The sequence below is a fragment of the Mycena indigotica genome, assembly GCF_014461135.1.
Source record: "Mycena indigotica strain 171206Taipei chromosome Unknown Mind.scaff0016, whole genome shotgun sequence".
Lineage (NCBI taxonomy): Eukaryota > Fungi > Basidiomycota > Agaricomycetes > Agaricales > Mycenaceae > Mycena > Mycena indigotica.
In genome coordinates, this window is record NW_023503015.1 from 705682 (window position 1) to 732754 (window position 27073).

Sequence of the window (27073 nt, forward strand, 5' to 3'; positions counted from 1 at the left end):
CTGTTGTACATACCACCATAGTTCGTCTGCGTTCAGCGATCGAAAAGTGTGGGCTGTGACATCTTCTGATCTTCTGACTTGCTCAGACTCTGCATCACACGCGTCCACTTCGTTCTTTGTTGTTTCCTTCCTGACAACCACAACCACAACCACAACAACCACAACAACCACAACAACAACGAATCTCACACCCTTGTTTTTGTCGTGGCTGCGTCCACTTGCCCACAGCATAAATTATGAACAACGATAACCAGCTTTTGTTCCCTACCCTCCCCACATCTTCGACCCCACCACCCGTGTCAGAATGAACTCAGCAGCCCCAGCGACCACAACCTTCGAAGACGGCACCCAGACGAGTATGTCTGCCCATCTACTAATTGCATGTTTTCACCAATAATGCACATAAGGCTATCACGATGCTGCTTCAAGTCAACATGCACCTGCTTCTCCCAATTTCGCTTCTGGAGGCTCCGTCGATGGCCCACAACAGAATACGGAGGTCAAAGTTAGGCCAATACCCGCGGCCAGACTGGTTCCGCGCGCTGGTGCTTTCGCCGTGGTCACCATCGACCCCGTTGCTTCAGTGGAGTACTTGCATGACCCAGAGGCTACAGCTGCCTGCGCTGAACTCGTCAGCAAGGACTATATGATCTACGCTCCTGTGGTAAGCTCTTTACCGCCCTTTGTTGACCCCCTTCAAACCTCTCCCTGCTCTGTAGAGCAAACGCAAGTTCAATCGTTTCGCTGCGTTTCGCGAGGTGGATGTGATGTTTGTTATGCAAGGCCCGCCGACCGACATGGACAACTTTGTTGACGCCAGCATGTCGATTCCCATTGCGCCGCAAACGTGCAGCGTCGACGACCATGCGTCCAAGCGCGAGCCGGTCAAGATGGTCGGCAGCCCCTTTCCCTTCCCAGATTGTTACGTGTCTGCATTTGACAACGGGCGCCTGTGCACGGCGAACGTCCGCGTCGTGGACCCTGTCATGTGCAAGCTTGACAAAGAAGACCAATCACGTGTCACCCGTTTCACCAACGATGATCGCGAGCTTCACCAAACTTGTCTCCAGGAGCAAAAGGCAAAAGAGCCAGCGGCGGAGGCGGTGGACGGACGGAGACAAGCGTGAAGCAGACGCCGCTGAGCACAAGGCCGAGAAAGATGGCGAGAGCAAAATGGGCAGTGGGGCCGAAGATGACGATGAAAACGAGTCTGTAGGGCAGATGATCATCGTCAAGTTTACGCACGACCTCTCGCGCGTCCACACAATTTACCATCCTCGCGAACTCCTGGAGGAGGCACAGAAAATTGAGAAGTACGTGAGAAATACTCCGAACTGTTTCATTTTGCTCATGTGCAGCGCAGAATAGTTGAAGCTTCGGAGGCACGAAAGCAGGCAGCCAAGATCGCAGCCGCTGAGAAGGATGCAACGTCTTATGACGCAAAAACAGGTCGGTTTGCCCAGTAAATATGTCTCGTGAAGCTCACTGTGTTGCCTTGACAGCTCAACTCCTACAAGACCGTGATGTGCCGCGAGATAAAATCTCGTGTCCACCAGCCGCACCTTCCCGCCGTGGCTTCATAACACGCATAATAGCCCGTAGCCTGAGCATCTGTAAACCAGCATTCCGTCGTATACTCCACATATCCACGCAGAATAAGTATTAGTCGTCCATAAATACAAGTAGTCGCTCGTGAGGGAATGCGATCATGACAACTCTCAGATTCCTGCTCGTAAGTAGGGCATTTAATCACGTGCCGCCGACCTTGTTTTCTTCTGCTTTTGTTCATGTCAGACGTCCACTCGCCCACAGAAACAAGGATGAATAACCAGCCCTTGTCCCTTGCTTTCATCGCATCTCGTGTCCTTCAACCATCTGCGAGTCATCTGCGCCGTCATGAATCCAGCAGCAACGGGAGTCATTACAAGTACCGACACATCCCAACTCAACTCCATGGCCTCCGTTGAAAAGACACCAGAGGCCGCATTCGCTCCTTTAGGAGGAACTTTTGCTGTGCTCACTATTGACCCTGTTGCATCGGTGGAATATTTGGATGACCCCGAGGCGACAACGGCAAGTGCCAAACTTGTTAGCAAGGACTACGTGGTGTCAATTCCTGCTGTAAGTGCGTTCTCGATCTGCTTCCATCCTTACCAACATCTTGCAGCTCCAGTGTATGTTCAATCCTGCGGCGCCTTTTCGCGAAGAAGACGTTTTATTCGTCCAGCAAGGCAGACCGCAAGATTTCCCTGCCCAATGTATTGACGCCAGCATGTCGATTCCGATTGTCCCTCAGAATTGCGGTGTCGACGAGCATCCGTCGAAACGCGAACTAGTTAGGATGGCGACCAACCCATTTCCTTTTGCGGACTGCTACTTGTGTGCGTTCGCGACCGCCAATGTGCGCACCGCAAATATCCTCGTTGTGGACCCTATCATCTGTGTTCTCCACAAAGAAGACCAATTGCGCGTCAGCAATTTGACGGAGGATGACTTCGAGCTTCGCCGCCTCAAGCGTCTACGAGAGCAGAAAGGGAAAGAAGAGCAGCGTCAAAATGTGATACCGCCAGCGAGAAGGATGACGGAAGCGATGTAGACGCCGATGAACCAATCGACGAGGCCAACGAAATGGTTGCCATCTTCCGCTGCTTGCTATCGAATGAGCCTTCCGAGCAGCTCCCCGCGGTCAAATTTACCTACGACCTCTCCCGCGTCAAAGAAATCAACGATCCCCGCGAGTACTGGAAAGAGATGGACCAAATAGCCGAGTAAGCACTTTCTCTTTTTTTGCCTCTTTTTGATTGAGGACTCGGAGTAGAATCATCAAAGCATCGATGGCACGCAAAAATTCCGCCAGAGCTGCTGCAGCAGAAGCCGATGCTGCATGCTATGATAATAAAACAGGTAGGTCGAGGCTAACCTCCGTTCCTTAGCCAAGTTATTACAAGGCCATCAAGCATCCCAACCACAAAATGCGAAAAAATCGCGTTCTTGGCTTTCGACAGCAGCGTTAGCAGAAAAATGTCGGCCAGTCCGCTTGACACGGATAGTTGCTCGAGGTGTTCACAGTTGTAAATCTCTCATTCATCGTATCTTATGCATGTCTTGCGAACATTAATATCGTCATGCATGACCCAGCATTATGATCACCTCGTCCGATCTGCTCATAACCTGGCTACATCAGGTCTGAATCAGCATCGGACTTGAAAGCTCAGGCTTTCTCTCGTTGACACTGTATCAGTTTTGTGCTGTTAAAAACGATAGTTCGCAGGTTTATGTAGAGCAGGTCTATGTCTCATGCGATGCGGAAGATAAACAAAAAGCGTTCCGGAGGAGTGATTTTGTTGTGTCTAAAGCCCGGGAAATCCTTCGTGCTATTCGCTGCCGGAGAGATGGATGCCACTTTTCTTCGGGTGACGACAGAGGCTGTTGTGCGTCGTTTCTCTGCTCTGGAATGTCGGAATCGCGTGGCAGAGCTTGGTATCCTTGTAACAATTCCGCTGAGGACAAGGTAAATACTCCATAAACGGTACAATCAAATATGGCCGTGCCTGTTCTATTATCGTACCGCGCAGCGTCATTCTGGAGTGCCGCAACTTTGACAGCCTCCTTTCGTGCCAGTGATGCTTTGACGATTCTGTTCTGTGCTCAGCACTGGCAGTACAACACGGGAGGACAAACATGAAAATAACTGACTCGTTGATTTGATCCACCTCCTCCCAGTATCCGCGGGGATTGTTAAACTCGCTGACTCTTGATAAGTCGAATGTGTAGGTTACGGTTGTAAGGTTCTCCGGGACTTCGTTTGACAGCAAAGTGCGGATGATGGCGGCAGTTTCTTCCGGACCAGTAAGTTCAAGTTCCTCTTCGTCATCTACATTTCCCGCATCAACTTCAAGTTGGCCAGCAGGACCGCCCTCTTCCAATGATTCTGGCTGGATCACAGATTCGGCATCTTTCCGCCTCGCTTCCTCCCTCTCCTCCATGAGGTCTGTCTGGCGTTCCTCGTCATCGCCCGTGAGTACTATGAAGCGAAATTGTTCGTCGTCGTCCAGTTCGGCAGCAACAGGTTCCACACTCTCAACGTTCGCACAACGCACAATGACATATGCGAATGCCGTGAGATAACAGTCCGGCCAAGGGAAAGGCTTGTCGACCAGTTTCAGCGGCTCGCGACCAGATGGGTGCTCAGTGACACCAATGGACTGCGGGGCGATAGGGAGGGACATGCTGGCTTCGACACAGTTTTCAGCCAAGTCCTGTGGTTGTCCCTGGAGAACAAAATAAGATCGTTCTTCCCGAAATGGTCCATGAGGGTCGAAAACTTTGAGCCACTGTGACATGAAAGATCAGAGATTGCACACATGAGTAGTTGCTGGGGTCATACACCCGATGAATATATCACGTAGGGCTTGGTGGTAAGTTTGGAGCTTGCAGCCGTCGCTTCTGGATCTTCGAGATACTCGACAGACGCTATAGGGTCAATCTTGAGCAATGCAAATGTGCCTCTGCGTGGAACGAAGTCAGGTTCAACGTTGTTGGCCATTGAAGGTGAGGAGACGTCCACCACACAAGATATAAGGTCAACTTGAAGGTCTGCCGACTACGTAAGCTCCCGTGACCACCTTTTATTTTCCAGCTTCCTTTCCCATGGACACTCAAATCCAATTTAGACCTGCTTCAACATCTAGTTTTCCAAGGCGTGCGCAATTGCCTTGTTGATTGTCTTACTGACTCTTACATTATGCATCCTGCACTCGCTCCCCAAGTTCTTTTATCGCTAGCGGGCGACTATTGTGAGCTCTATTGTGAATACCTGGACCCACAAGAGTTATTGTTAATGGACAACGTCGCCACGGTGATGCAAGTGAGTACAACGGTTATTGTCAGCCTTGTTTTTCTTCTATAAAGTCGTGGAGGTGCTGCTCGGATTCAGACCACTTCAAACTCAGTACTCATGGTTCAACCCGGCTTTGCTTGCGAATATTGCAATGACTCGAACTCCCGCCCCGTTCGAATTCACCGTTTGGATGGGAAAGGCGAAGAAACTGTGCGCAACGGGGCCGTCAGGACGGCTGAATATACATCTATACGGGTCCCACTTCTTGGTCTCGTTGCTGATGGTGATGTTAAATCCTCCATCTTTAGTGGAGCTTCGTCGGTGGCCTCCGGTAAACCACGCCGCCCGTGCGTGGTGTACGAAGCAAAATCACAGCTGGTCTGTCTGATGTGTAGTTTTGGCGGCTCGCCCCCACCAGCAATCTTCCGAAAATTTCTAGTTCCTGTCTTCCCCAACATGGTCAGCGGACAGGCACATATTCATTCCGTTCCAGAATGGGACTATCAATACGACCAATGGATTCTCGCCGTACCCTTTCAGCCCCGCGTTGATGACCTCGAACATCTTCCACAGTGGACCTCGACCTATATGACACAAGGGGCTCACTTCGAAAAGAAAGCAATCGACGAACTAAAGAAGCGCTCCCGTATAATAACTGCAGACTGGATTCGCATGTCCAAAACAAATCCTGATTTTGTTCGCCAAGTCAAACAGTACCTTGCCGTGGGTCTCCCTCTGTTGATCTTCATATCTTGCGACTAATCACTGGTTTATTCAGACTTGGGAAAAAGGAATGACATTAGCGGGCAGCCAAAGCCGCCTTACGAAAACCTCATACCGTTCTAACAGAACTTGTGAAACAGACACCCCCGGCATCGACAATCAAATGACGCGTTTAATTATGGACAAACCAAATCTCGTTATTCCACTGGAACAAAGACCAGCTTTGATCCAGGTTCAGTAAGTTGTGTACCCTGGTACTATTTTTCTGAGCTGAGAGCCTATTAGTTAAAATACTGTTCGGATCCTAATTACCTGTGACTGGGGTATCACATCATTGTGAGCTTGAATGTAAAATAATAAATTGATTCAGCCCGTAATGAAGATGGCTTTGAAGCGACTCAGATGAAGCTTTGAGACAGCAAGGCAAAAAAGTAAATTTGTGCACGTATCTCTTCATTTCTTCTTACGATGGAATCTTTCGGTTCTGAACCAAAAGATGTTCGTGAACCAGCCACATATGTACGTTCCTCGGGCTGGCGCCTCTGTGGTTCTCCGAATGAATTCTGTGGTTTCCGTTGCACACCTGGATGATCATGACATCGACGCTGCTGTCGCCAGCTCCTGTTTGAGAACTCAGCGATAGGCTGCAATAACAGCGTTCCGTGGGCAATATGAATGTTAAGCACAAAATAATTTTATTGTGGCTTGCCGCCCGGTCCCACGACAACGTTCACCTCGAAAGCAGTAGGACATGGGAAGGTCAAATACTTTGGAATTGACGAACACGCATTTATAGATTGTTCGATGAAGAGGACACCGGTAAACAGAGAACACGACGAATGACTCGGAGGGCCCCTGTTGTGCGTGCAGCACAAGCAAAAAAACCCTCCGATATTCGGCGCCTGATGGAGATAGGTGCTTTCTCTGTCGCTGTCGCCATAGGTAAAGGCCGGCTCTCTTCACTGTCAGCTGCTGGAGTGATGTCACTGATGTGGAGGCCATGCAACGCCTGATGGCTCTGCAAAAGCTCCGCTAAAAATGTCAGCGATACAAAACATGAAGGCCGAGACTAGGCCTACTCGTTTTATCGTCATACTGGGCGGAATCGTTGCGAGCGGCAGCAGCCTTGACAACATCCTGTCGTGCCTGCGATGCTTTGACAATCCTAAGTGGGACAAATCTGAGTCAAATTCCGTAGGCAGCGAGTATACGCACTCTTCGATCTGTGCGACTTCGTCGAAGTATTGGCGGGGATCGTTGAGTTGGACAACCCGGTGGAGGTCGTAAGTGAATTTGGCCACAATGAGATATTCCGGTGTTCCGCCTGACACGAGACCACGAAACAAGGCCATTGATTCGTCATTATCCAGTTCTTCCTCTTCAATTGACTCGTCGGGATCTTCATCAACAGGCTCGTTTAGATTCTCTTCGGAATCTCCCTCGACATTGGGTTCATCATGCCGATTCTGAGCCTCACGTTCTCTCCGGTCTTTCTCATCCAAGAGCATTGCTTCCCGTTCATCGTCAGCGATCGCGAAATGGTAGTACCGGGCTCGCTCGGCCTGATTGAGCTCGCAAACAATGGTCTCCTCCTTACGGACATTCGGAGAACGCACGTTGTCGGAGACGAAGATCGTTATATAGCAGTCCGGCCAGGGTAGAGGGTTTGGAGTCGGCATTAGCGGCTCGCGGTGAGACGGGTGCTCGTCGACAGTGAGCGTTTGAGGGGCAATGGGAATAGACATTCCGGCTTCTATACACTTGTCGGGAAGATCTTGGGGGGTCCCTTGCATAACAAACGCAGGTCTTGCATCCCGAAACTCGGTGTATGGATTAGGCAGGCCACTAGGCTGGGCACCCAGTCAATGAAAGTTTAAATCGTGGTGAGACTACACACGCGCAGCGAATAGACGACGTAGTCTTGGTTGAAGAGCGTGGATGCCGCAGCTGTGGCTTCGGGGTCATCGAGATGGGCGACAGAAGCCACAGGATCGATTCTGAGGACGGCAAATGTCCCCATACGAGGCATGAGTGTTGCCGTGGTACTCATTTGCAGCAAGAGCAGCAGTAGTGGGCGGATGTAAGGAAACTGATGCAGTTGTCATCCATTGGCAGTCGTTTATGTGGGTGAGCAGAAGTGGAAACAAAAGGCTCAAAACAAGATGTGCTTGTCGACACGTGATTCTGATGGGAACGTGATGGATGAGTTTGTTTTCTCAAAATTTCTCAGCAATCCACGACTACGACTGTGATTGAGGGGGCCAACGCATACAATATTGATATATTTCAGTTTGAATGTGAGTTCTAGTCATACAAATGAATGGGGTATAAGTAAGTACATGCTTTGCTTGTTTGATTTGTTCTTGTTCGTCCAAGTTAGTAGAGCTGCGCAAGATTCAACATCCACGAAAAGCAAGGATTAGATCCACGTACTATCAGCCTTCGGGAAAAATGAAAAACAGACAGATTATGCAAAAAGACTCGCAGCAGTGGCCTTGTACGACTCGTTCGTCCGCTCCAAGAGACTATTAAGATTCCGCGTCACTGTGCCTGCTGCAGCCTTGACCCGCTCTTTGTCGCTCTCAGCAACCTTTGACAGGACCTTCTGGTTGAAATGGTCTTCGTGCCATTTGCGCAACAGCTTCCTAATGCGGTCCTTGGTCGACTTGTCCGCGTCTGGATGATGTGGAGACATGATGTAAGCGTCGACCGCGCCGGATGTGATATCCTCAGCGCTGTTGGGGTGCCGGTACACTGGCCAGGGAAGCATTTCCCACGAGACCTCTGACAGGGATGTTATCTTGGCCCATTGCTGCTCGTGCTGTTGGTATATCCGGATAACGTCCTCTTTGCTTAGGATCCGCCCCGCCTTCTGTTCTTTGGCAAGCCGCTCTCGCTCCATCTGCTCTTGCATTCGTCGAAATTGCTCTTCAGCAGCTTCTTGTTGACGCCTTGCGCGATCCCGATTGTCTGCACCAGGAATAGGAGTCGGTTTGCTGTTATTTGGGGTTGCGTTAGAGGAAGCAGAGTTCCACGATGGCTTGGAATTCGGAGTTGCTGTCGAAGAAGATGCTCGTGCGGTGTTATTTGAAGATGCTTGACTGGCAGTCGAGTTGGTGCGAGAAGTGCTGGACCAACCGGAGGCTCCAGGCGTCGTATTGCTGCGAGTGGAGGAGTTTGTGGCATTAGATGGCGAAGGGCTCGCTGGTGTTGACCATTGAGTAGAAGAACCCCATGTTGTCCAATCAGCGTCTGGCGGAAAGCTCGACTGCCTTTTGCGTTCCTCTGTCCGTCGTTTGATCTCTGCTTCACGAAATTGGAACTGCCTTAACCGCTCAGCCTCTATTCTGCCTCTCTCATCGTCCTCCCTTAGCCTGGCTTGCCGCAATTTCTCTGCCTCTTCCTCCTTTCTTCTAAGTTCAGCTTCGCGTTGGTGCAATTTCGCCTCTTTCTCCCGCTCTTCTTCCAACCTCGATTTGCGCAATCGCTCAGCCATCTCCTTTTCCATTGCCTCCTTCAATTTCGTTTCCTCCTCTTTCTTGTGGATTTCCTCCTCGCGCCTCCTCATCTCAGCCTCCTTCTCCTCCAACTCTTTCAATTTCCTGTTGGCCTCCTCCAACCTCCGATTGGCCTCCTCCTCCTGTAAACGGATCTTTTCTTCCGTTTCACGTGCCGCAGCCTCTTTCTGCCTCGCCTCCTCAGCAATCTGCCTCGCCTCTGCCTCCCTTTGCCTCGACTCTTGCTCTCTTTGCTTCGCAGCCTCCTCCTTGGCTTTCGCCTCTTCTACCTTCTTCCGCGCCTCTTCCTCCAACTGGAGAACCCGTTCTCTTTCCCGCTCTACTGCAGCATAGTCCTGGTACGACCCTGACATAGGGAATGACTCGTTGTAACTGGCCCCGGCACTCCCATGGAGGGGCACACCATACCGCGAAAAGTCACCGGCGCTGAAGCCACCAGACCCGAGCTCCCCATCGCCATCGGGGGTTCGTGTTCGTTGCGGAATCGATATCGGAGCAGTCTTGAAATTAGAGTGGCCTTCGTGGTACGGGTGCATATCAGGGGATGTAGGATTTGAGGGCCATTCTGCCGAACGAGAGGGAGAGGAATGCTCGTCGCGGCCATCATCGCTGGAGGAAGAAGACGACGCCTCCTTGACTGGCGGTCGCGAACTGCCATAAAATGCCCAGCGAGGGGGATGGTTTACGTCAGCGTGATTAGAAGTGACGTTTTCTTGTTGACGCCGTGGTTTCGTAGTTTGGGTCTGTGCTTGCTGGCTTGCAGAAGTCGCGGCTGCGGCGCTGGTACCGGCTGCACGCCCCCAACTATCCTGCTTCTCCTTTTCTTTCTCCCGTTGACGATCAAGACCATCCCACTGATGTTCGTTCTCCTCTCTAGCACGTGTTTCCTGCTCAAGCTTGGCTTTGACGGCCAAATCCTCCTCCTGCTCTTCAGCAGACGTGGCCTTGGGCACAGGTTTCTTCGGAGTCAGCGCAGGGAAAAACTCTTCAGTGATTTTGCTCGCATTGGCAGCAGCTTTCTTGTTTGCCTTCTTGCCTTTACCCTTGGCTTTGACAGGTGTTGTCGGCTGTGGCGAGATCTGTGGCGGAGACATCTTGACGGGAATTTCTTCGACAATAACAGGAGGAGGTGGCGGGGGAGGGGGAGCAGGAACCGGGATGTTTGGACGACGCGACTCATCATCTCCATCATCACTCGCTGGGTCCGGCGCGGGAGGGGGAACTGGCTTCTTGCCCTTGCGTTTGGTAGGTTTAGACTCGGTTGCTGCTTTCTGCGCAGCAGCAGCTTTGGCTTCGTTCTCCTTGGCCAACCGAGCTTCATTCTCCTTCGCTAACCGCGCCTCGTTCTCCTCTCGAGCAAGTCTTTCCTCGTTTTCCTTAGCGAGTCGCGCCTCCCTCTCTTTGATAAGTTTCGCCTCTCTCTCCTTAGCAAGCCTGAGTTCATTTTGCCTCTTAAGTCTCGCTTCGTTCTCTCTTGCAAGTCTCGCCTCGCTCTCCTGGGCAATTTCCCGCTCCCGTGCCAGCCTGACCTGCCGCTCTCTCTCCTGCCTCGCCTCCTCTTTCTCCTTTGCAAGTCTGGCCTCACTTTCTTTCGCGATTTCACGCTCTCTCGCCCGCATCACCTCCTTTTCCCGTGCCAATCGCGCCTGCTCTTTTTCTTTCGCAAGCCGTTCCTCGTTCTCCTTTTCCCGCGCCAACCGCTCCCGCTCAGCTGCCTCCCTATCCTCCTTCTCCTTGGCAATTCGTGCAGCCTCCCTCTCTTTCTCTCTCGCAAGGTCACGCTCCTGCCGCAAATGCCGCTGATAATCACGATCTTCTTCAGGCGACACCGACGGTGTCCATCGCTGAGGCGGTTGTGGGACTTGTGTGTTGATACGGGTGGTACTTGGAGAGGACGCTATCCAAACAAAAAACAAACGGTTAGTATACATTCAAATGAAATTGAATAATACACGCACAAACAGACCCCGAAAACCGACTCTCGCTGTCTCTCCTCCTTCCCGATGACCCGGACCCAGGAATCGGAACACCACGATTATGGCCGTGACTCTGCGGAGGCTGCAGAATGGACAACTCTTCATCTTCTAATTCATCCGTCAACGTGGAAGTGTAAAGGTCCGAGACCCAGGGATCAGCGGTAGATGGGGGTCTCCGAGAGCTTATCGATGGAGCACTGCCGCCCCCGCCAGACGAGGCGGAGCGAAAACTCGTCTGTGAAAGTTTATTTCGGAGTGGTGGTGGTTGTGGGTGCGACTGATACTGCTCGCGATCGCTACGAAGAGAGGTTTGAGACGGTTGGGAGCGCAATGGCGGTTCGTCAATAGTGGGTCTGCGAGTAAGAGGAGTAGTGTTGCTCGACGATGCGTGTGCGGCTGGCGAAGCCGTGACACTTGATCGTTTAGGCTGGAGGGGAGGTGTCTGCTTGAGGTGGTAGTTATATTGCGCGAGGGGGTCCATGTTGGTTGTTGATGACGAAGAATTATCTTTAGTGGCCTCCTTCCAAGTATTGGACGTAGTCTGAGAGTTTGGAGTCCAATTGGAACCGGTGGGTTGCCGAGAGAAGGAACCATTTCGACCAAGGTGCGCAGGACGGGAGTGAGAGTCTACTGGAGGTTGTTGTTGTTGAGGAAGCTGTTGACGGGAAGATACAGGCGATGTAGAAGGAGAAGGGGACGGAGGAATGGAAACTGTCCGTCTTGTTGATGGAGAGCGACCGAGGGAAGGATTGGGGCTGGGATTGGGAGGAGGATGAGATGAGACTGGCGATCTGGAAACGTTGTTACGATTTATGGATTCCGAGGCGGAAACAAAGTGTGGTTGTTGTTGCTGCTGAGAGGTTGAAGTCGAAGAAGCTGCTTGAGCGCGTGCTTGGAGGTAGGCCTGTGCTGATTTAGAAGCTGAAGATTCACCGGTCCATGGCACCGATGGTGACGTCGATGGGGCTGGAACAGGACTAGGATTCGGGCCCGGATTTGGGTGGCCATCGCCGGAGGCAGCAGTAGAGTCTCTCCTTCGTTGAATCGCGGCATAGATCGCAGCCTGCTCTTCAACCAATGCATTCTGAACGACGGGGTTGACTTGACCACCCCTGGTCATCCGACGCATAATTCTTTCCTGGCCAAGCGCGTGTAAAAACTCTTCGTTGGCGAGACTACGGATGTTGGCTGTCTCAGTGCGCCACGCAGCAATATGTGCCTGTTTCGCCTGCTCAAACTCGTCCGTATTCCGTGCATAAGGGATCGTCTCGAGAGAAGATTCCAATCTGGCGCGAGCCTCGTCAACCATGGAGGTGAATCCGAGCCCAATTTCGGCTTCTTTCTGCTCTTTCCACTCGTCCGAAGGTTCATCTTCAGGCGTTGGCGCAAGATGGGCCGGCATTGCATGATATGAGACAGTGGGTGACGACGATATCGTTGGAGAGGACATGGCCGGTGCACTGGATGGAAGGGAGCGACGGTGGTAGCACTTGTAGTAAGGTTAATATGTGGCGGGCGGCGTTTAGTTGTTGTGTGCTTATTTCGTTGTCGAATTCGTGTAGCGGGTCATAAACACCACTGCATTCCTGCTGCATTCGATAAACGGACAGATATTTGAGGAAAAGCGGACCACACACGACAACGGAGCGAGCACTCAGGTCAGTTAACGACGGGAGGGCCACGATGCAGACCAGGTGAGGTCGGCGTGACAAGGCGCGTGTCACGGATCACGCATGATTCGGTAATCTCGGCTGGTGTAGATTGGAAGATCAAGAGATGTGGGCTTCTGGCGAGGCACGAGGCGCGCTTTTGCCCATGGCTGTTTGTTTGGGCGCATCCACCGCCGATGTGGCGGGAGGAGAGGTGCAGAAAAAATAAACACAGAGTGGCAAATGACAGATGTGCAGTGTTCCCGATATCTATAATGAATCCACTCGACTCCAAACCCACAGCCCTCTTGCAACAGCTGGTATGTCGCCGAGACTCTCACGTACGCGCGAACATGCACAAATTGACTCGATCGCAACTCGAGGCATGATGGAGGCGGGCGGCTGGCATATTGTAATAATCACTTCATGGCCGAGCTCATAGGAGGTTCAATTTGTCTCAGATGGCCCAACAGGGCTACTAACGCTGCGGATTCATAGAACCAAGTGAGAGCACGCCGTCTATAGCATAGTTGCGCGCGATAGGGCAGAGGGCAGGCCAAAGATGCGGAGCAACCTCGTGTTTTCGCCCCCGCTTCCGCTGACATAATGGCGTAACACGCGAGATTGATCCCCTTTACCCTTGCCCATGCCCATATTTTTTTTTCTTGCTTTCACTCCACCACCACCGTCGCTCACCCACAACCCGCGAAGCTCCAACAGAACCAAGCAGATCGAGCGACGACCGAGGAAATCAACTCCGATAACTTGGCCTCGTAGGCACTAGTCTGCCACCCAGCTCACCACGAGGCCGTCTTTTTTTCCCATCCCACCCCAAAAAGTGAAAGAACAACGAAAACAGCACAGACGAAAATGGTACAGTCATCGAGTCATGCCATTGTAATAAAACCGCTCACGGCTGTTGCCCCAGATGTCTTTTTTCACCTCCAACGTCCCACTGCCCTCCTCCTCGTCCCGCTCTACCGCGACCGATATGAACGCTTCGACGCGGGTTCGCGCACTCTGGCGAGAGTTCGAGCAGTGGGTCGCCAATGTCCCTCGCGCCGCTGTCGAAAACAACATCCAAACCAAATTCAAGGAGTTTGACTCCCAATACATGACTGCCCGGCCAGCATCACGGCCCAGCAAGGAGGAGCACGAGCGCAAGAAAGTCAAACTACGGCGAGAGCTTGAAAACGAGATGATTGCGCTTGTCCGCGAAGAATGGGCTAAACGAATGGAAACCGCCAAGTTGTCAGACGAAGACTGGGGGCAGATGAGTGAACGAGAACGTGGGGCAGTCGAACGAGTGCTTTGGAGATGGAGTTTCGCTTCCGCCAGAGCCAACGACCTCAATGGTTCCATACATCGAGCCGCCCCCCAGTCTTTCTGCGTCATCGTCGGAGTATTCGTTTGTCAGCCCCCTATCGCTTGTCCTCGACGATGAAATCGAGGAGCATGGCTTCGAGTCAATCTCCGCTCTTGACACGGTGGGTGACGCGTCCTTTTTTCCCCAACTTTTTTCCGTTGTTGTTGTCTGTTTCTGATCAACTCGTGTCTGTTTTAGATCGACCGTTCGCGCCCACGCGTGCCTGCCTCGCAAACCCACTCTCTCGCCTCCTCGGTCGCATCAGTCTTCGAATCAGCTCGTTCACCCTCTTCTGCCTCCGCATGGTCTTCGCCATCACCCTCTCCATCCCCATACGGAATCTGGTCAGTCTCAGCGGCGACCAGTCTGCAATCCTCTCGAGAACCATCCCAGTCTGGCTCGCCGGAGCAAATCTCCAAACCTATGCCCTTGTTTGATGCACCGCCACACTCTCGTCGACCTCCTGCCCCGACATCCACGGGTACAAGCAGAGCTGGTGGTAGTGGCAGTGCCGGCCCACGCTACATTGGCCCAGAGCTTGTTGGATCGGACTCAGAGACCGACGACGAGGCGTTCTATCATGCGCCAGCTATAACAACCAAGCCTGTGAATGGCAAAGGCCGCGGCAAAGATAAAGCTCCTGCCTCATCTAGCGACAACGCTGCTCCCCTGACCCTATTATCGATGTCGGAAGCCGAGGCCGAAGCGGATTTTGAGCGGTTCAAAATGGCCACTCGCGCTGCGAAGATTCGTGAATTTCATATAGAGGCCGCAGAGTTGGATGTGCAGCTTGCCGAGACCCTCTATGGACTGCGATCTGGCGCAGCACATGAAAAAGAAGAAGAAGGGCGGAGAATTGCCGAGCATGAGGGGAAGATGTATGCTTTGCGCCGGGCCAAGGAGGAGGAGCGGAAAGAGCTTGTCAAGGTCGAACGAGCAAGACGCCGAGCAGTGCTGAAGGAGCATTCAGAGAGAGAGAGAGCACAGAAGCTAGAGGAGGAGGTTAGAAAGAAGGTCGAGGAGTCGCGAAAGAAAGATGAAGATGATTTAAGGAGGAGAGAAGCTGAGGTTCGCAAGAGGGAGGAGGAATTAAAGAAAAGAGAAGAGGAGGCAAGGGCAAAGGAGGAGAAGGCCAAGGCCAAACCAGCGCCAATACCAGCAACACCTGTACAGACAGCCGCAGCCGGGAAAAAGAACAACAAAAAACTAACCAAGACACAACAACAAGCTCAAGTCCAGGCGCAGGCGCAGGCCGAGAGCTTGCGGGAGCGATTAGAGGGTGAAGTCGAAGCCCGTCTCAAGGCTGAGAAGGCTAAACAGGAGGAAAAAGAGCGCGAAGACAAATTGCGCGCGGAAAAGGCGCTGGCCGAGAAAGAGCGAATGGAGGCCGCTAAACGCAAACCTAGGCGTTCTAGTAACGCCACCACTCTCTCTGATGCGACCGACTCATCGAAACGGTCTGTCAAGACCGCCAGCTCTCCTCCCAAGAATGCGGAACTTGATCCACTCATGCCGGGCGGTTTCGATTTCGGTAGTTCTGACTCTCCGTCGACTTCTTCACGCCCAATGTCGGTTGCATCCACTGCCCCTTCTTTATCATCTCGCCCACTTTCGGTGGCGTCATCAATTTCCGCCACGTCCTACCGTCCTGATCCACAGCCCCAGCCCCAATTATGGGTGCCCTCTGATTCGGCGATCCCAGCAACGCCGGTGGTGGCCAAGAAGCTTCCGTCCCTAGTCGACAATTTCGACTACGATTCGGAGCCGTCTGATGAATGGAAACGGACCAGACAAGCGAAAATTGCGCAAGGATTCGCCTCCATGGTCGACGCGGCGCGTGTTCAGTTTGAAGCGGCCCTGGCAGCAATTCGTCATCCACAATCTTCGGCAGCTTACCAACGCGCCAAGGATGAATGTGTTGCTGAGTGGAAGAAGTCGACGGAAAATATCAACAGGTTCGCCAACGAGGAATATTTGCGTGCCGTCGACGAGGAGCGAGTTACACGAAAGCTGATGCGGGGGACGATGAATGCGAGTCCGGTGACGATGTTCAAGCAGAATGCTCTTGTCGAGGAACAACAAGCAATCTTGGCGGCGATCCAACGTGATGGTGCCCTCCAACCACAAACAAAAAAGCTGGAGTCGCAGGCGACCCTCCGGCCCGGACGGGCCGCCGCGATGGCGGCATTGGCTGCTTTGAACGCGGACACTAGCACCCCGACCCCAGAAGCGCAAAAACAACAAGTGGAAATTCCACCTGAGACACCTCGGCCAAGAACACGTGCTGCAAGCGTCTCAGTTACGGGCAAGTCGAGTTTGGCACTACCCACAGGAGCTTCGTCAACAATGAAGTCAGCAAAGTCGGGCAGCGCTGTTCCCGCGACAATTTCAAAGACCTCTCAGATCTCGGGTAAACTGGACACGGTTAGTTGTGCTTTTAGCCCAAACACTTGTTTTCTGACCCTGATTTGACCAGGTTTCGCCCACCGTACTCCCACAAGCGTCCGGTGTTTCGAAGGCCTCGCAACAGGCGCAGACCATCAAGACGTCCGTTTCGACTCTTCCCGAGCCACCGAAAATCAGCCCTGCGAAACCAACTTTCGCTTCGGCAAAATCGGCACCAGTTGTGGCTAAACTGTCCACTCCAGCGACTGTTGGTGCTGTAAAACCGATGTCGTCTGCGTCGAAAGCCGCCGCCGAATCAGCCAAACTCGCTCAGGCAAGCAAGCCGGCTGTGATTTCGTCGGCATCGAAGCAGGCCCAGCAAGGCGTTGCGTCCAAGCAGGCGCCTCCCAAGACGGCTGTTTCGACCACATCGTCGAGTTTGCCCTCGTCAAAATCCGCTTCTTCAACGTCGTCATCTGCCTCCGCGTCCAAAACCAGCCTCGCTTCTCCTCCGGTCACAACCGCGACTTCGCGGACCGCTCCCGTTGAAATTGAAACACCTGGCGCGAGCTCGTCACGGACGACACTGGAACAAATGCACCGTCCGCTGCTGCACAAGTCGCTCGGCAGTTCCGGTATGGGCATGGGCATGGGGATGGCCCCGCCACCACCCGTTCCTTCAGGCAAGGAAGTTTGGTCATCCAGCAGCGCTAGTGCTGCCGCGGCCAAAACACTGAAAGCCTCCGGAAAGCCGGCCGACAAACCTGCAACACAGCCGCCCAGCAAAGTGTCTTCACGGCAACCCTCGTCAGCTGCGCCACCAAAAGCCCAATCACAAGGAAAGGGCAAGAAGAAGGCGACGGTGGAGGAGGTGTCGGACGATGAGTCATCAGAGCAGGATGTGCTACCACACGACTCGCGGTATATTTTCGAGCCCAAGCCAATTGCGGGGGGGCCACAGCAGGTGGCCGATCTCGAGATGATGGCGGCGGCGGCAGAAGAAGAGAGCTCGCTGGCCATCCTCGATGGAAGGGGTAACAAGACCCAAGGCAGGGCGAAGGGCAAGGGCAAAGGCAAAGCGGCGAGCGTCAGCGGCGAGCCTGAATTGACGGAGGACGAGTTTGCCGAGTTTGTGATGGGGGCGACACAGGACCTGCGGCGCAGGTAAAAAACACAAGACCAAACGACAACCACAAAACACTCTCCTTTTCGCTTTCGCTTTCGACTTCATTTCTTGGATCCTTTTTTTTCTTGTCTTGGATGATGACCGGCTGCACTCCACTAACGAATCCACTCACGAGCATGTCAACGATATGTTTATACCTCCATCTCTCTCTCGTTCTGTTTTTACGATACGATACGATACCGATACCACCTGTAGAGCCACCAATTGGTGATGTTCACTGTAGCCTTTAGCCGAACGCACGTACTGCAACTGTCGCATTGCTCTCGTAGTTTATCGAATGCATTTTTCTCTTCTTCTCGTTTTGCTGCATGGAGCTAAGTAGTCGGATAAGGAACAGGACAAGTATCGATGGGGGAAACTCTCGATGGGGCTCCAGGGTATCCGGTGACTGCTTGTGTTGACGCAATGGGAACAGGGAAGGATGGAATACAGAGCTTCGAAATGGGGAACTGAAATAGACCTTGGCCAGGTTCGCTATTGGTCGATTAGCTAGAACAACCGGCGAATCCCAGAGACATGGGGGCTTTGGGCGTGTCAGTAAGGAGAGATAGAGGCAGAGGGCAAAAGGATGACAACACGCGGAAGGGGCTTGTGGGTCGGGAGATTGCGGTCCTTGCTACATAATCTGCGATAACAAACCCCGAGCTTACTTTGTGATCTTGACTGCCTTTCGGAAGTCGCGTGCACACTAGAAGAGAGAGGAATTGGTGGTACATATTATGACTCTTCAATAGGTACAGGCTCTCCAACGCGCTCGTAAAGAATATCGGAGCGAACGGTGCACTTTATACCGCTGGTTACCTGTAAAAGGCATTAAATTGGGTACGAAAGAGAGAACAGCGCCGCTGACCTCTTCTCCCGTGTGCAACAAGTTTGCGTGTTGGAATACCAATACCCGTCCAGGAATGCTTTCCACGTCGGCAAATGCCTTCTCCGCTATCCGGCCGCGGAACCGCGTTGACCCGCCTATCGGGGGCTGGAAGCTCTCCTTTGAACCAGAGGCGTCAGAGGGAAGGTAGAACTGGAGGGTGTAGAACGTCCGCTGGCCGGTCTCCTGGTCATCATAGCGGCCATCAACATGAGCCCGGAAGAACCCGCCGAGTGGGTACCGCAGGAAGCGCAGCCGCTCGTTCAGCCGGACCATGCGCCATTTCTGGACGGCCCGCTTCGGGCCCGGGAAGGTACGTTGGCTGCTCGATTTCCTCGATGTCCTGCAGATGTGGCCGAATTTTATCGAATATGCGCTGGGAGAGCTCGTGCGAGTCGTAGATGATGCGCTGCCCGTTGCGGTAGGAGGTGTCAGTGTAAGCGTGGGCCCCTGCGTTGACTTGAGCAACGTCCCATGGCGCAGAGGCCTCTGCCTCGGCGAGTATTGCTGTGAGCTCAGCTTCGGTGAACAGCGAGTCGAAAACGACGGCGTAGTGGTCGTTGTACTCTGCCAATCCAGCACCGACAAAATCGACATGACCAGCGGAGACGTAGTTAGTCTTGGAGGTTGAGGGCAGCTGGCGTGCCGTCGTGAGGAGGGGTATAAGCGGGAGAAAGGATTACTTACAAAGTGAGACAGTATCTTGGTGAACATGGTAAGAGAATGTGCTCAACGAAGAGAATCGTCAAGGCTGTGTGGTTGATATTATATGTCTGTGGCGATCCATGATGGTCGGGAGCGAGTCATGTAGTGTCCGCTTGAGCTTTCTCTACGTGTAAGCCACGTCGATGGTTTATGGCCCATGGGATGCTGAACGTTGAACGTTGAAGAACGTCGGTGACGTCACATCCATTCCATACTTACTTGCTTCCTGCTAACTACTTGGACTATCCCGCAATAAGTACTCCTCTATGATACCTGCCAGTAATTAAACAAGATCCTCCGGGAAGACAGTCCAACGAAACCGTCAGAAAATCAGCCTCCCTACGCAAGACATCTTGTGCTGCTGCAAGCTCGTTGCAGCATTTGTCACGGTGATAATGCGAAGAACTCCTTGAATTAGAGACCACTCGATGGCTGGCACCGTACAACTCTTACTACTTGTTCTGCTCATAAAGAGTACCTAACTAGTCCCCTCAACAGCGAAGCTGGCTTACATGAAGAGACGATTGGTGCTGATTGGTGCCTGCTCAGAGTCTTTGAGGTAACTCGTTCAAGTTTGCCTGTAAGCAAACACGACTGCTGAGGCCATCGCAACTCTCAAGGCAACAAAAAGACGGCTTGCTCACTAGTTCTGAATCTTCTTCATTAACTTGGAAGATTTGAAATACGAGGTGTTCTACAAAATATAATAGAAAGCAACGACACAGCGATGTGGTGTGTATCTCTGTTATGCAACGTGCAAGTCGGGAGACAGGCAGAGTATACGACACAACAGCGATTTGGCACGAGCAACACTCCGAGTTACGACCCGTGGTATGCGGAGACCTGTCGCTTTTGAGGCTTTGTGCAGTGATTGCCCGAGGGCCTGAGGGTCCTATGAAAAATAGGCCCTCAGGGCCCTATCCAGAGAACAGAAACTAGTTAGAGGGCCTTAATAGGCCCTATTGATTGGATCATATGTGTCATGATCATCTGTCAATGAAATTTTTATCAGTCTTCTTCTTCACACTGCCCACACGGCCAATCTCTGAGATTGGTAAAATCCTTCTCAAGGCAAACACATCACATTACCACAACTACTGTAAAGTAACCGACATGCAAGCAGAGGCTAAGTATCTACATGATCTTGCAGATGCCACAAAAGATACATAATGTTACACTTTCTAGGCTGATCACTGATGACAGCAACCCATTTGATCCCATTATCAATTTCTGATGATATCATCAACATCAACCTCTACCACCTCACACCAACCAACCCCAAACGAAGGCTAGCACAGCCTTACCATATTTGGTTAGATGATATTATCCATCAATCCAATCCATTAATGACTCAGACTGAGTCATATCAATCCGAGTCAGAGTGAGTCATGACGTGAGTCAGGGTGAGTCGGTATGAGTCAGAGTGAGTCAGTATTAGTCAGCCTGGAATTAGTATATAAGTAGGACACTGGTGGCCTTCTGCCCCTAGCGCTTTTATTCTCTTTTCCCTCCTACCTTCTGGGAAATAGTCATCCGGTTGTATCATACCTATCAATACAACTTGATCTCATCATCAACCACTACAAAGTTAGATCATTTGATCATCCATTAAGTTGGCCCATCATCTGATCCAGCTTTGTTTGTGACACATAACTTGATGATGGAGCCATTTACGATGGTGATTATATTGCATAATTTGATTATTAAATAATTTCCTTTTTTGGTAATAGCCTTATGTAGGGGCCCTATAAGTTAAGGCCTTAGGCCCTATGAGGCCCTAATAATTTGGGGACCCCAAAATAGGGACCCTAGGGCAATCACTGGCTTTGTGACCTTGCAGCAGTTCGGCTGGGACCAGTGAGCTCTACAAGCCGAGGAGAACAAGGAAGTTGACATACCCATTCGGCTATCATACCGCGCTGTATCCTTCTCAGCTACATCAGTCTTCTTTGCTTCTTTCCACCCCTTAGACGCTTCAACAATCCTAAGATTCACGTTAGACAGAGAGATATGTGGTCACTGAAATCATGGCTTACTCGGCGATTTTCTCCACCTCCTGCCAGAATTTGCAAGGATTGTGAATCTCTTTGACGTGAGAGAGGTCATAGGTAAACTTGACAATAGGAAGCTGGTCGGAAGGTTGGCTCAACAACAAACTGTGAAAGATTGCGGCAGTCTCCGCCTCGGCCCCTGGGTCGATGGGGTCATCATCCTGAACTTCGTTCTTGATTTTGCTTTCAACGTCTTTCTCAGTGTAACTTTCTGACTCGTTTTCACGCTCGTCTTCTCCCTCGGCCGCTACCCCTTCCTTCTCTTCTTACTCTTAGAGACGATCAAGGCGAAGCTTCGAAATCCTCGTTCATTATCCGTCTGACCCAAACTGTCTTCTTTGTTGAGCCGGTATATGATAGGATCCACGACGGTGATATTGGCCGTGCGAACGGTAGCGTGTGCAAAGGCAGACAAGCAACAGTCTTGGAAGGGAAAGGAGGTGGCCATCTTGACCGGTTCGCGCCCGGAAGGATGGTCATCGATGTTGCAGGTTTGGGGCGCGTGTAAGGGCAACCCCGGAGGCCTGAGATCAAGGTCCTAGCAGGGGAGGATCCAAAGCGTGAACATTGGTTAAGCGAATACAAATGAAGCTGACCTAGCAGGGGAGGATCCAAAGAGAAGAAACTCTGAGGGTCCGCCTGCTAGGTAGCTGACTATATACTGCTTGTCCGTAGCTGCCGCTGTCGGGCACAGAAGGCTTGGGCGGCGTCGCAGGCGAGGTCCCAGGGTGACCGTCGGGAGGGCGTTGACGGATCGGTGATTGTGCGGGCGAGATGGAGGGCTGGACCGGAGTCGGAACCAGAATCGGACTGGAGTCGGGCGGGTCTCCGGGCCAAAAGGGAGGTTCCCCTGACATCACCCCCCCCTTTGAATGCGGCGTCTCGACGCATAGACGGGAACGAAATCGAGTCGAAGGTCGCGGAGGCGATGGGTCGTGGCTTGCCAGGGTACTTACGATAGAACTCCGCAATTTTCTCCAGGGCGGAGACGCGGTTGAAGCGGACCCACTGGTCGTGCGATGTGTCGTAGCCTTTCCATCTGACGAAGTAGTTCAGCCATTTATACCTCACCCTTGCGTCCAAGATTTCCTCTACTTCCCACTCCGGGACTCCGTCCTCGAGGTCCGGAGGGGGCTGGTCGTAGCCGGGGCGTCCGTCGAAGGGGTCGTCCTGGGCGAGCTCGAGCTTGACGACAAGGAAGACCGGGTGGAGTTTCGAGTAGCGCGGAGGGAGGTCGAGCTTGTAGGCACCGTTGCTGATCTCCGCGACTATCTTGAACGGTCCGAGGCGGCGATGGGAGAACTTTTCCGAGGGACAAGTCGTCCTGATGTCAGAGGCATCCAGCCAAACACGGTCGCCAACCTGAAACTCCGGAGACGGAGTGCGTCTCCGGTCGTAGTAGTGCTTGTACTCCTCTTTGGCCTTTGTGAGCGCAGCCTTGGCTTCAGCAACACCAGTGGCAATCCGGTCGCGGAACTCATTCACCGACTCCATGGTGGAACAGACTCCGGGTTCGAAGCCCATGTGCGGGAGCCTTCCCGTGTCCGTCATGAAGGGGACCTGCTGCGTGGAGGAGTGAACATGGTTGTTGTAAGCGAACTCCGCGGCCGGAATCAGCTCATCCCAGTCGTCCTGCTGATAGTTGGTGAAGATCCGCAAGTACTGCTCCAACTCCTGGTTGACGCGCTCTGTCTGACTGTCTGTCTGTGGGTGGTACGCGGTGGCAGGCTTGATGCCGATTAGGCGCCAGAGTTCTCGGGTGAAGTCCGCGATGAACTGCGAGCCACGGTCGGAGACGTACTTCTCCAGAGTCCCATGGTGCCGCCAGACGTTCTGGTAGTAGAGGCGGGCTGCCCCTACTGCATCGACCGTCGTATGACACTCCGAGAAGTGGGCGCGCTTTCTGAGGGTGTCAACGACGCACCTGTAGTTGTGCACATTTGACAACTGCACTGAGTGCACTGAGTCAACCTGGTGTCAAATCCACTAGCTCCACTGAGGCCTGAGTCCAGTTAGTGCATTTGTCTTCTGTTCCCCTATAAGACTGATCAAACTTTGATATAACATCAGTATTAATAATTATTACACTTAATAAATAAATGTTAAGTTCCTTTTCTTCAGGCCGAAGACCCGTTATATAATTTGGAAGACTATATATATAGAAAATAATTAATAATCCCAATTTGGACAGAAATGATGTAGCTGGTTACAATCATCAAAACTTGTGATGGCAATCAAAAATGTTTCCACATTGATGACATTATATAGATGCCATCAGTTCCATCATCAATTACCATAATAATAGTCTTAAATAAATAGAATAAGCCTTGAAAGGAATGTGACATATGTGACAAAAAGCCCTGCTCAGTGTATTTGACAACTGTTATGCTAGCTGCAGCTAGTTGCATTTGTAAAAATATAACGCCTATGGCTCAACGACGACCATGATCGTGTCGTACCCATGGGCTTCGGGAAGCTCTACGATGAAGTCGACGGAGATGGTATGCCAGCGTTCCAGGGGCGTTTCCGTGGGGTGCAGCTCTCCGTGGGGCAGTCTCCGGAGTGCCTTGGTGCGACAGCACAAGTCACAGGTCGCAACATACCGGGCGATATGGCGAGACATCTGAGGCCACCAGTAGTTCCGGGAGACCAACTCCAGGGTCTTGAAATGACCTGCGTGTCCGGCGACTCGGGTGTCATGGCAGAGCTCGATGATGCGTCTCCGGAGGTCCTTGTCCTTTGGTACAACGATCTTCCCTCGGAAATGGAGAAGACCGCCGGAGACGGCCCACTCGTCAGACCGCAAAGAGCGGGGGCCTCGAGCTTGACCTTGAACCTTAAGAAGTTGCCGGGCCGCTAGTGCGACGGGCTCCTCCAGGTCAGGCTCACCGGAGAGGGCATCACGGATATCGCGGAGGAGTTCAGAGCCGGGACCGGAAACGGAAACACCCTCGAGTGCGCGGACGTGGAAGAGTTCAGGCCGCAGAAGGACGACATCGGAGTTGTCGGAATCGACTCCGTGGTCGGGTCTCCGGGAGAGGGCGTCAGGTCGACCCATGTCGCGGCCAGGCTTGTGGTGCAGCGTGAAGTCAAACCGGGAGAGGTACAGGGACCACTGGGCCTGTCTCCGGTTGAGGTGCTGCGTCTTCCTGAAGTACTCCAAATTCTTATGGTCAGTCCAAATCTCGACAGGGTGCGCGGCGCCCTCGAGGAAGTGTCTATACTCCTCGAGTGCGCGGATGATCGCGAGCATCTCCTTGTCGTGGATTTCGTAGTTGCGCTGGACATCATTTAAGCTTTTGGAATAGAATGCTACAGGGTGCCACTTCCCGTCCGGGGCGGATTGTGAAAGAACCGCCCCGTCGCATAATCAGAGCTGTCCGCCTCGAGTCGGAAAGGCCGTGCGTCGTCCGGAATCGCCAGGACCGGTTCCGAGGTGACCGCGTCCTTGATCGCTTGGAACGCGGAGGCCTCCGCGTCGCCCCAAGTCCACTGCTGGTCCTTCTTGGTGAGCACGAAGAGAGGGGCGCGAGGGTCGAGAAGTCCCGAATGAACCTGCGGTAGAAATTAGCGAACCCAAGGAATTGCTGAATGTCCTTCTTGTTTTCCGGAGTCGGCCAAGCGGAGACGCCTGCGACCTTGACAGGGTCCATTTCGACGTGGTTATGGGAGATGATGACTCCGAGGTACTCGATTGACGGTTTTTCAAAGTCGCACTTCTCCGCCTCGGAGGTACAACTTGTGCTCTCAGAGTCGCCGCAAGACCTCCTGAACGATCTGCCAGTGTTTCCGGAGGTCGGAATGGGCGATCAGGATGTCGTCAAGGTAGATCATGACGTCTCCGGAGAGGATGAGGTTCTGGAAAATGTCATTCACCATCGTTTGGAACGTCGCGGGAGAGTTTGTCAGGCCGAAATACATCACCAAGGGCTAGAACAGGCCTCGGTTAGTCCGGAAAGCCGCTTTCCACTCGTCACCTTCCTTGATCCGGACGTTGTTGAAGCCCCAACGGACGTCGAGTTTGGTGAAGTAACGAGCACCTTTGAGCCGGTTGATGAGGTCGTTGATCAGTGGAAGGGGGTACCGGTTTTTGACAGTCATCGCGTTGAGAGCACGGTAGTCCTGGACGAAGCGGAGTCCGCCATCCTTCTTCTTGACGAAGAAGACCGGAGACGCCATCGGAGACTTAGAGGGGCGAATCCGGCCTGTCGAAAGCCCTTCCTCGATGAACGCGTCAAGCTCGCGTTGCTCGAGGGGCGAGATGGGGTACACCTTGCAGTTGGTGGGCTTAGCGTCGGGGACGAGTTCAATGGCGTGGTCCTAGGCTCTCCGTTCCGGTAGCGTATCGAAGGACTCCTTGTTGAAGACGTCCTGGAACTCCTTAGCCCAGTCCGGGATCTTGGAGGGCGGAGGGGCAGAGTTCCTGGCAAAGGCTTTGGCCAGGCACTGCGAGACGGTGCTACCTGCGCGTATCTCCTCCGAGGGACGAAACGAGGTGTAGAAGATATGGTCACCATCTTCGAGCTGGTCATCTTCGTCATCTGAGTCCGAGTCCGGTGTCAGATCGGGCAGGTCGGAATCGAGACCGGAGTCGGAATCGTCTCCGTCCTCAGGGCCGGAGAGGTCCATAGTGCAAACCGAGGGGAACGGGCCGGAGCGGAGACGTTTCTGGAGCGACCGGAGTCGCCGCAACTTGGTCCGTTCGACACGCTCCTCCTCGCGGCAGGTCGAGCAATTGCGGGGACACCGTGTCATCTTGACCTCCTTGGTTTCCCAATTGATCTCTGGGTTGTGTTTCCGCAACCAGGAGTACCCTAGGATGAGGTCTTGCTTGCCAAGATGGGTGACGGCCAGTTGAACTCGTTCGGCATGGCCTCTGTAGCGCAGGACCAAGTCTGCGATCTGTTTGATGGAGCCGGCATCATTAGGGGTGCCATCGACATTGAAAACCGGAATTGGCTGATCAAGGGTGCGGACCGGAATGCCATTCCGGGCAACATAGTTCGTGTCAATGAAGTCGGAGGTGGCACCGCAGTCGACAAGCCCAGAGAGCGAGAGCTTCAGCGTGCTGGTGGTGGACTCTAGCTCCAACGGGAGGTGGAGGGAGTCCGCCCCAGGGGCAGCGGCAACAGTGTACTGCTTGGGCAGTTTCTTTTCCCAGGCAGTGAGGCGGCGAAGGACGATGACCGGAGTGGCGGGCGGAGTCGGAGACGGAGTCGAGGCGGGGGCAGGAGAGAGTGTGTCTTTCGTTTCGGGCTCATTGTAGGGCAAGGAACTGCATTCATCATACAAAGAGGCAAAACGATTTATAGACACGAACGAGGGCATACCAGTTACTCGTCGCGGGGGACAAAATCCTCTCCGGCCATCGACTCCGCTGCCGTTTCCGGCAGGGCAGCTGTGTCTGTGTAGCGGGCAATCAACTCTGCTAACATCTCATCACCGAGTTGTTGGATCACCTCGTCGAGGATGTCCATCGAGCGGACATCGGCGGGGAGGGGGCAATCCCGGGCGAGATGGTTTGGGTCGCCGCACCTGAAGCAGGCGCGACGAGGGGCACCCCGAGCCCTGGTGCGATCCAACTCCATAGGGACGGGAGCTGGAGGCGCCGGAGCGGGGGCGCGGGCCGCGGGTGGCACGACCGGAGCCACCGGGCGGAAGGGGGCCGGAGCCGGGATGCGGTTGACCGGAAACGGAGTCCGAATCAAACCGCCAGGCGTCTTGGGGGCGGCTGACTTGATCAGCTTGGCCCGGACCAGGGCCTCGTATTGACGGAAGGCCCAGGTGCGCCAGCTAAGGTAATCCC

General features: G+C 53.1%; 6 protein-coding genes across 6 annotated transcripts; 3 read left to right on the forward strand and 3 right to left on the reverse strand.

The window, feature by feature from the left end:
• Positions 1 to 1824: 1824 nt before the first annotated feature.
• On the forward strand, positions 1825 to 2596 carry MIND_01358100 (uncharacterized protein; the record flags this gene model as incomplete). Its single annotated transcript, XM_037370010.1, has 2 exons — positions 1825 to 2121; positions 2168 to 2596. Exons 1-2 carry the CDS (start codon positions 1897 to 1899, stop codon positions 2594 to 2596), a joined length of 654 nt encoding a protein of 217 aa, XP_037213566.1. The 5' UTR covers positions 1825 to 1896.
• A 2361-nt stretch (positions 2597 to 4957) lies between these two features.
• MIND_01358200 (uncharacterized protein) lies at positions 4958 to 5852 on the forward strand (the record flags this gene model as incomplete). The annotated part of the gene is made up of 4 exons (XM_037370011.1): positions 4958 to 5187; positions 5236 to 5563; positions 5619 to 5800; positions 5849 to 5852. 4 exons carry the CDS (start codon positions 4958 to 4960, stop codon positions 5850 to 5852), a joined length of 744 nt encoding a protein of 247 aa, XP_037213567.1.
• A 501-nt stretch (positions 5853 to 6353) lies between these two features.
• Positions 6354 to 7628, reverse strand: MIND_01358300 (uncharacterized protein; the record flags this gene model as incomplete). Its single annotated transcript, XM_037370012.1, has 4 exons — positions 7461 to 7628; positions 6779 to 7413; positions 6643 to 6728; positions 6354 to 6595 (listed from the first exon to the last, which is right to left on the reverse strand). Exons 1-4 carry the CDS (start codon positions 7611 to 7613, stop codon positions 6354 to 6356), a joined length of 1116 nt encoding a protein of 371 aa, XP_037213568.1. The 5' UTR covers positions 7614 to 7628.
• Positions 7629 to 8030: 402 nt separating this feature from the next.
• Positions 8031 to 12507, reverse strand: MIND_01358400 (uncharacterized protein; the record flags this gene model as incomplete). The annotated part of the gene is made up of 2 exons (XM_037370013.1): positions 8031 to 10978; positions 11040 to 12507. The coding sequence occupies 2 exons, from the start codon at positions 12505 to 12507 to the stop codon at positions 8031 to 8033; spliced, it is 4416 nt and encodes a 1471-aa protein (XP_037213569.1).
• A 1190-nt stretch (positions 12508 to 13697) lies between these two features.
• On the forward strand, positions 13698 to 17625 carry MIND_01358500 (uncharacterized protein; the record flags this gene model as incomplete). The annotated part of the gene is made up of 4 exons (XM_037370014.1): positions 13698 to 13995; positions 14045 to 14193; positions 14271 to 16496; positions 16549 to 17625. The coding sequence occupies 4 exons, from the start codon at positions 13698 to 13700 to the stop codon at positions 17623 to 17625; spliced, it is 3750 nt and encodes a 1249-aa protein (XP_037213570.1).
• Positions 17626 to 18360: 735 nt separating this feature from the next.
• MIND_01358600 (alcohol dehydrogenase) lies at positions 18361 to 19225 on the reverse strand (the record flags this gene model as incomplete). Its single annotated transcript, XM_037370015.1, has 4 exons — positions 18361 to 18444; positions 18494 to 18697; positions 18753 to 19148; positions 19199 to 19225. 4 exons carry the CDS (start codon positions 19223 to 19225, stop codon positions 18361 to 18363), a joined length of 711 nt encoding a protein of 236 aa, XP_037213571.1.
• Positions 19226 to 27073: the final 7848 nt, after the last annotated feature.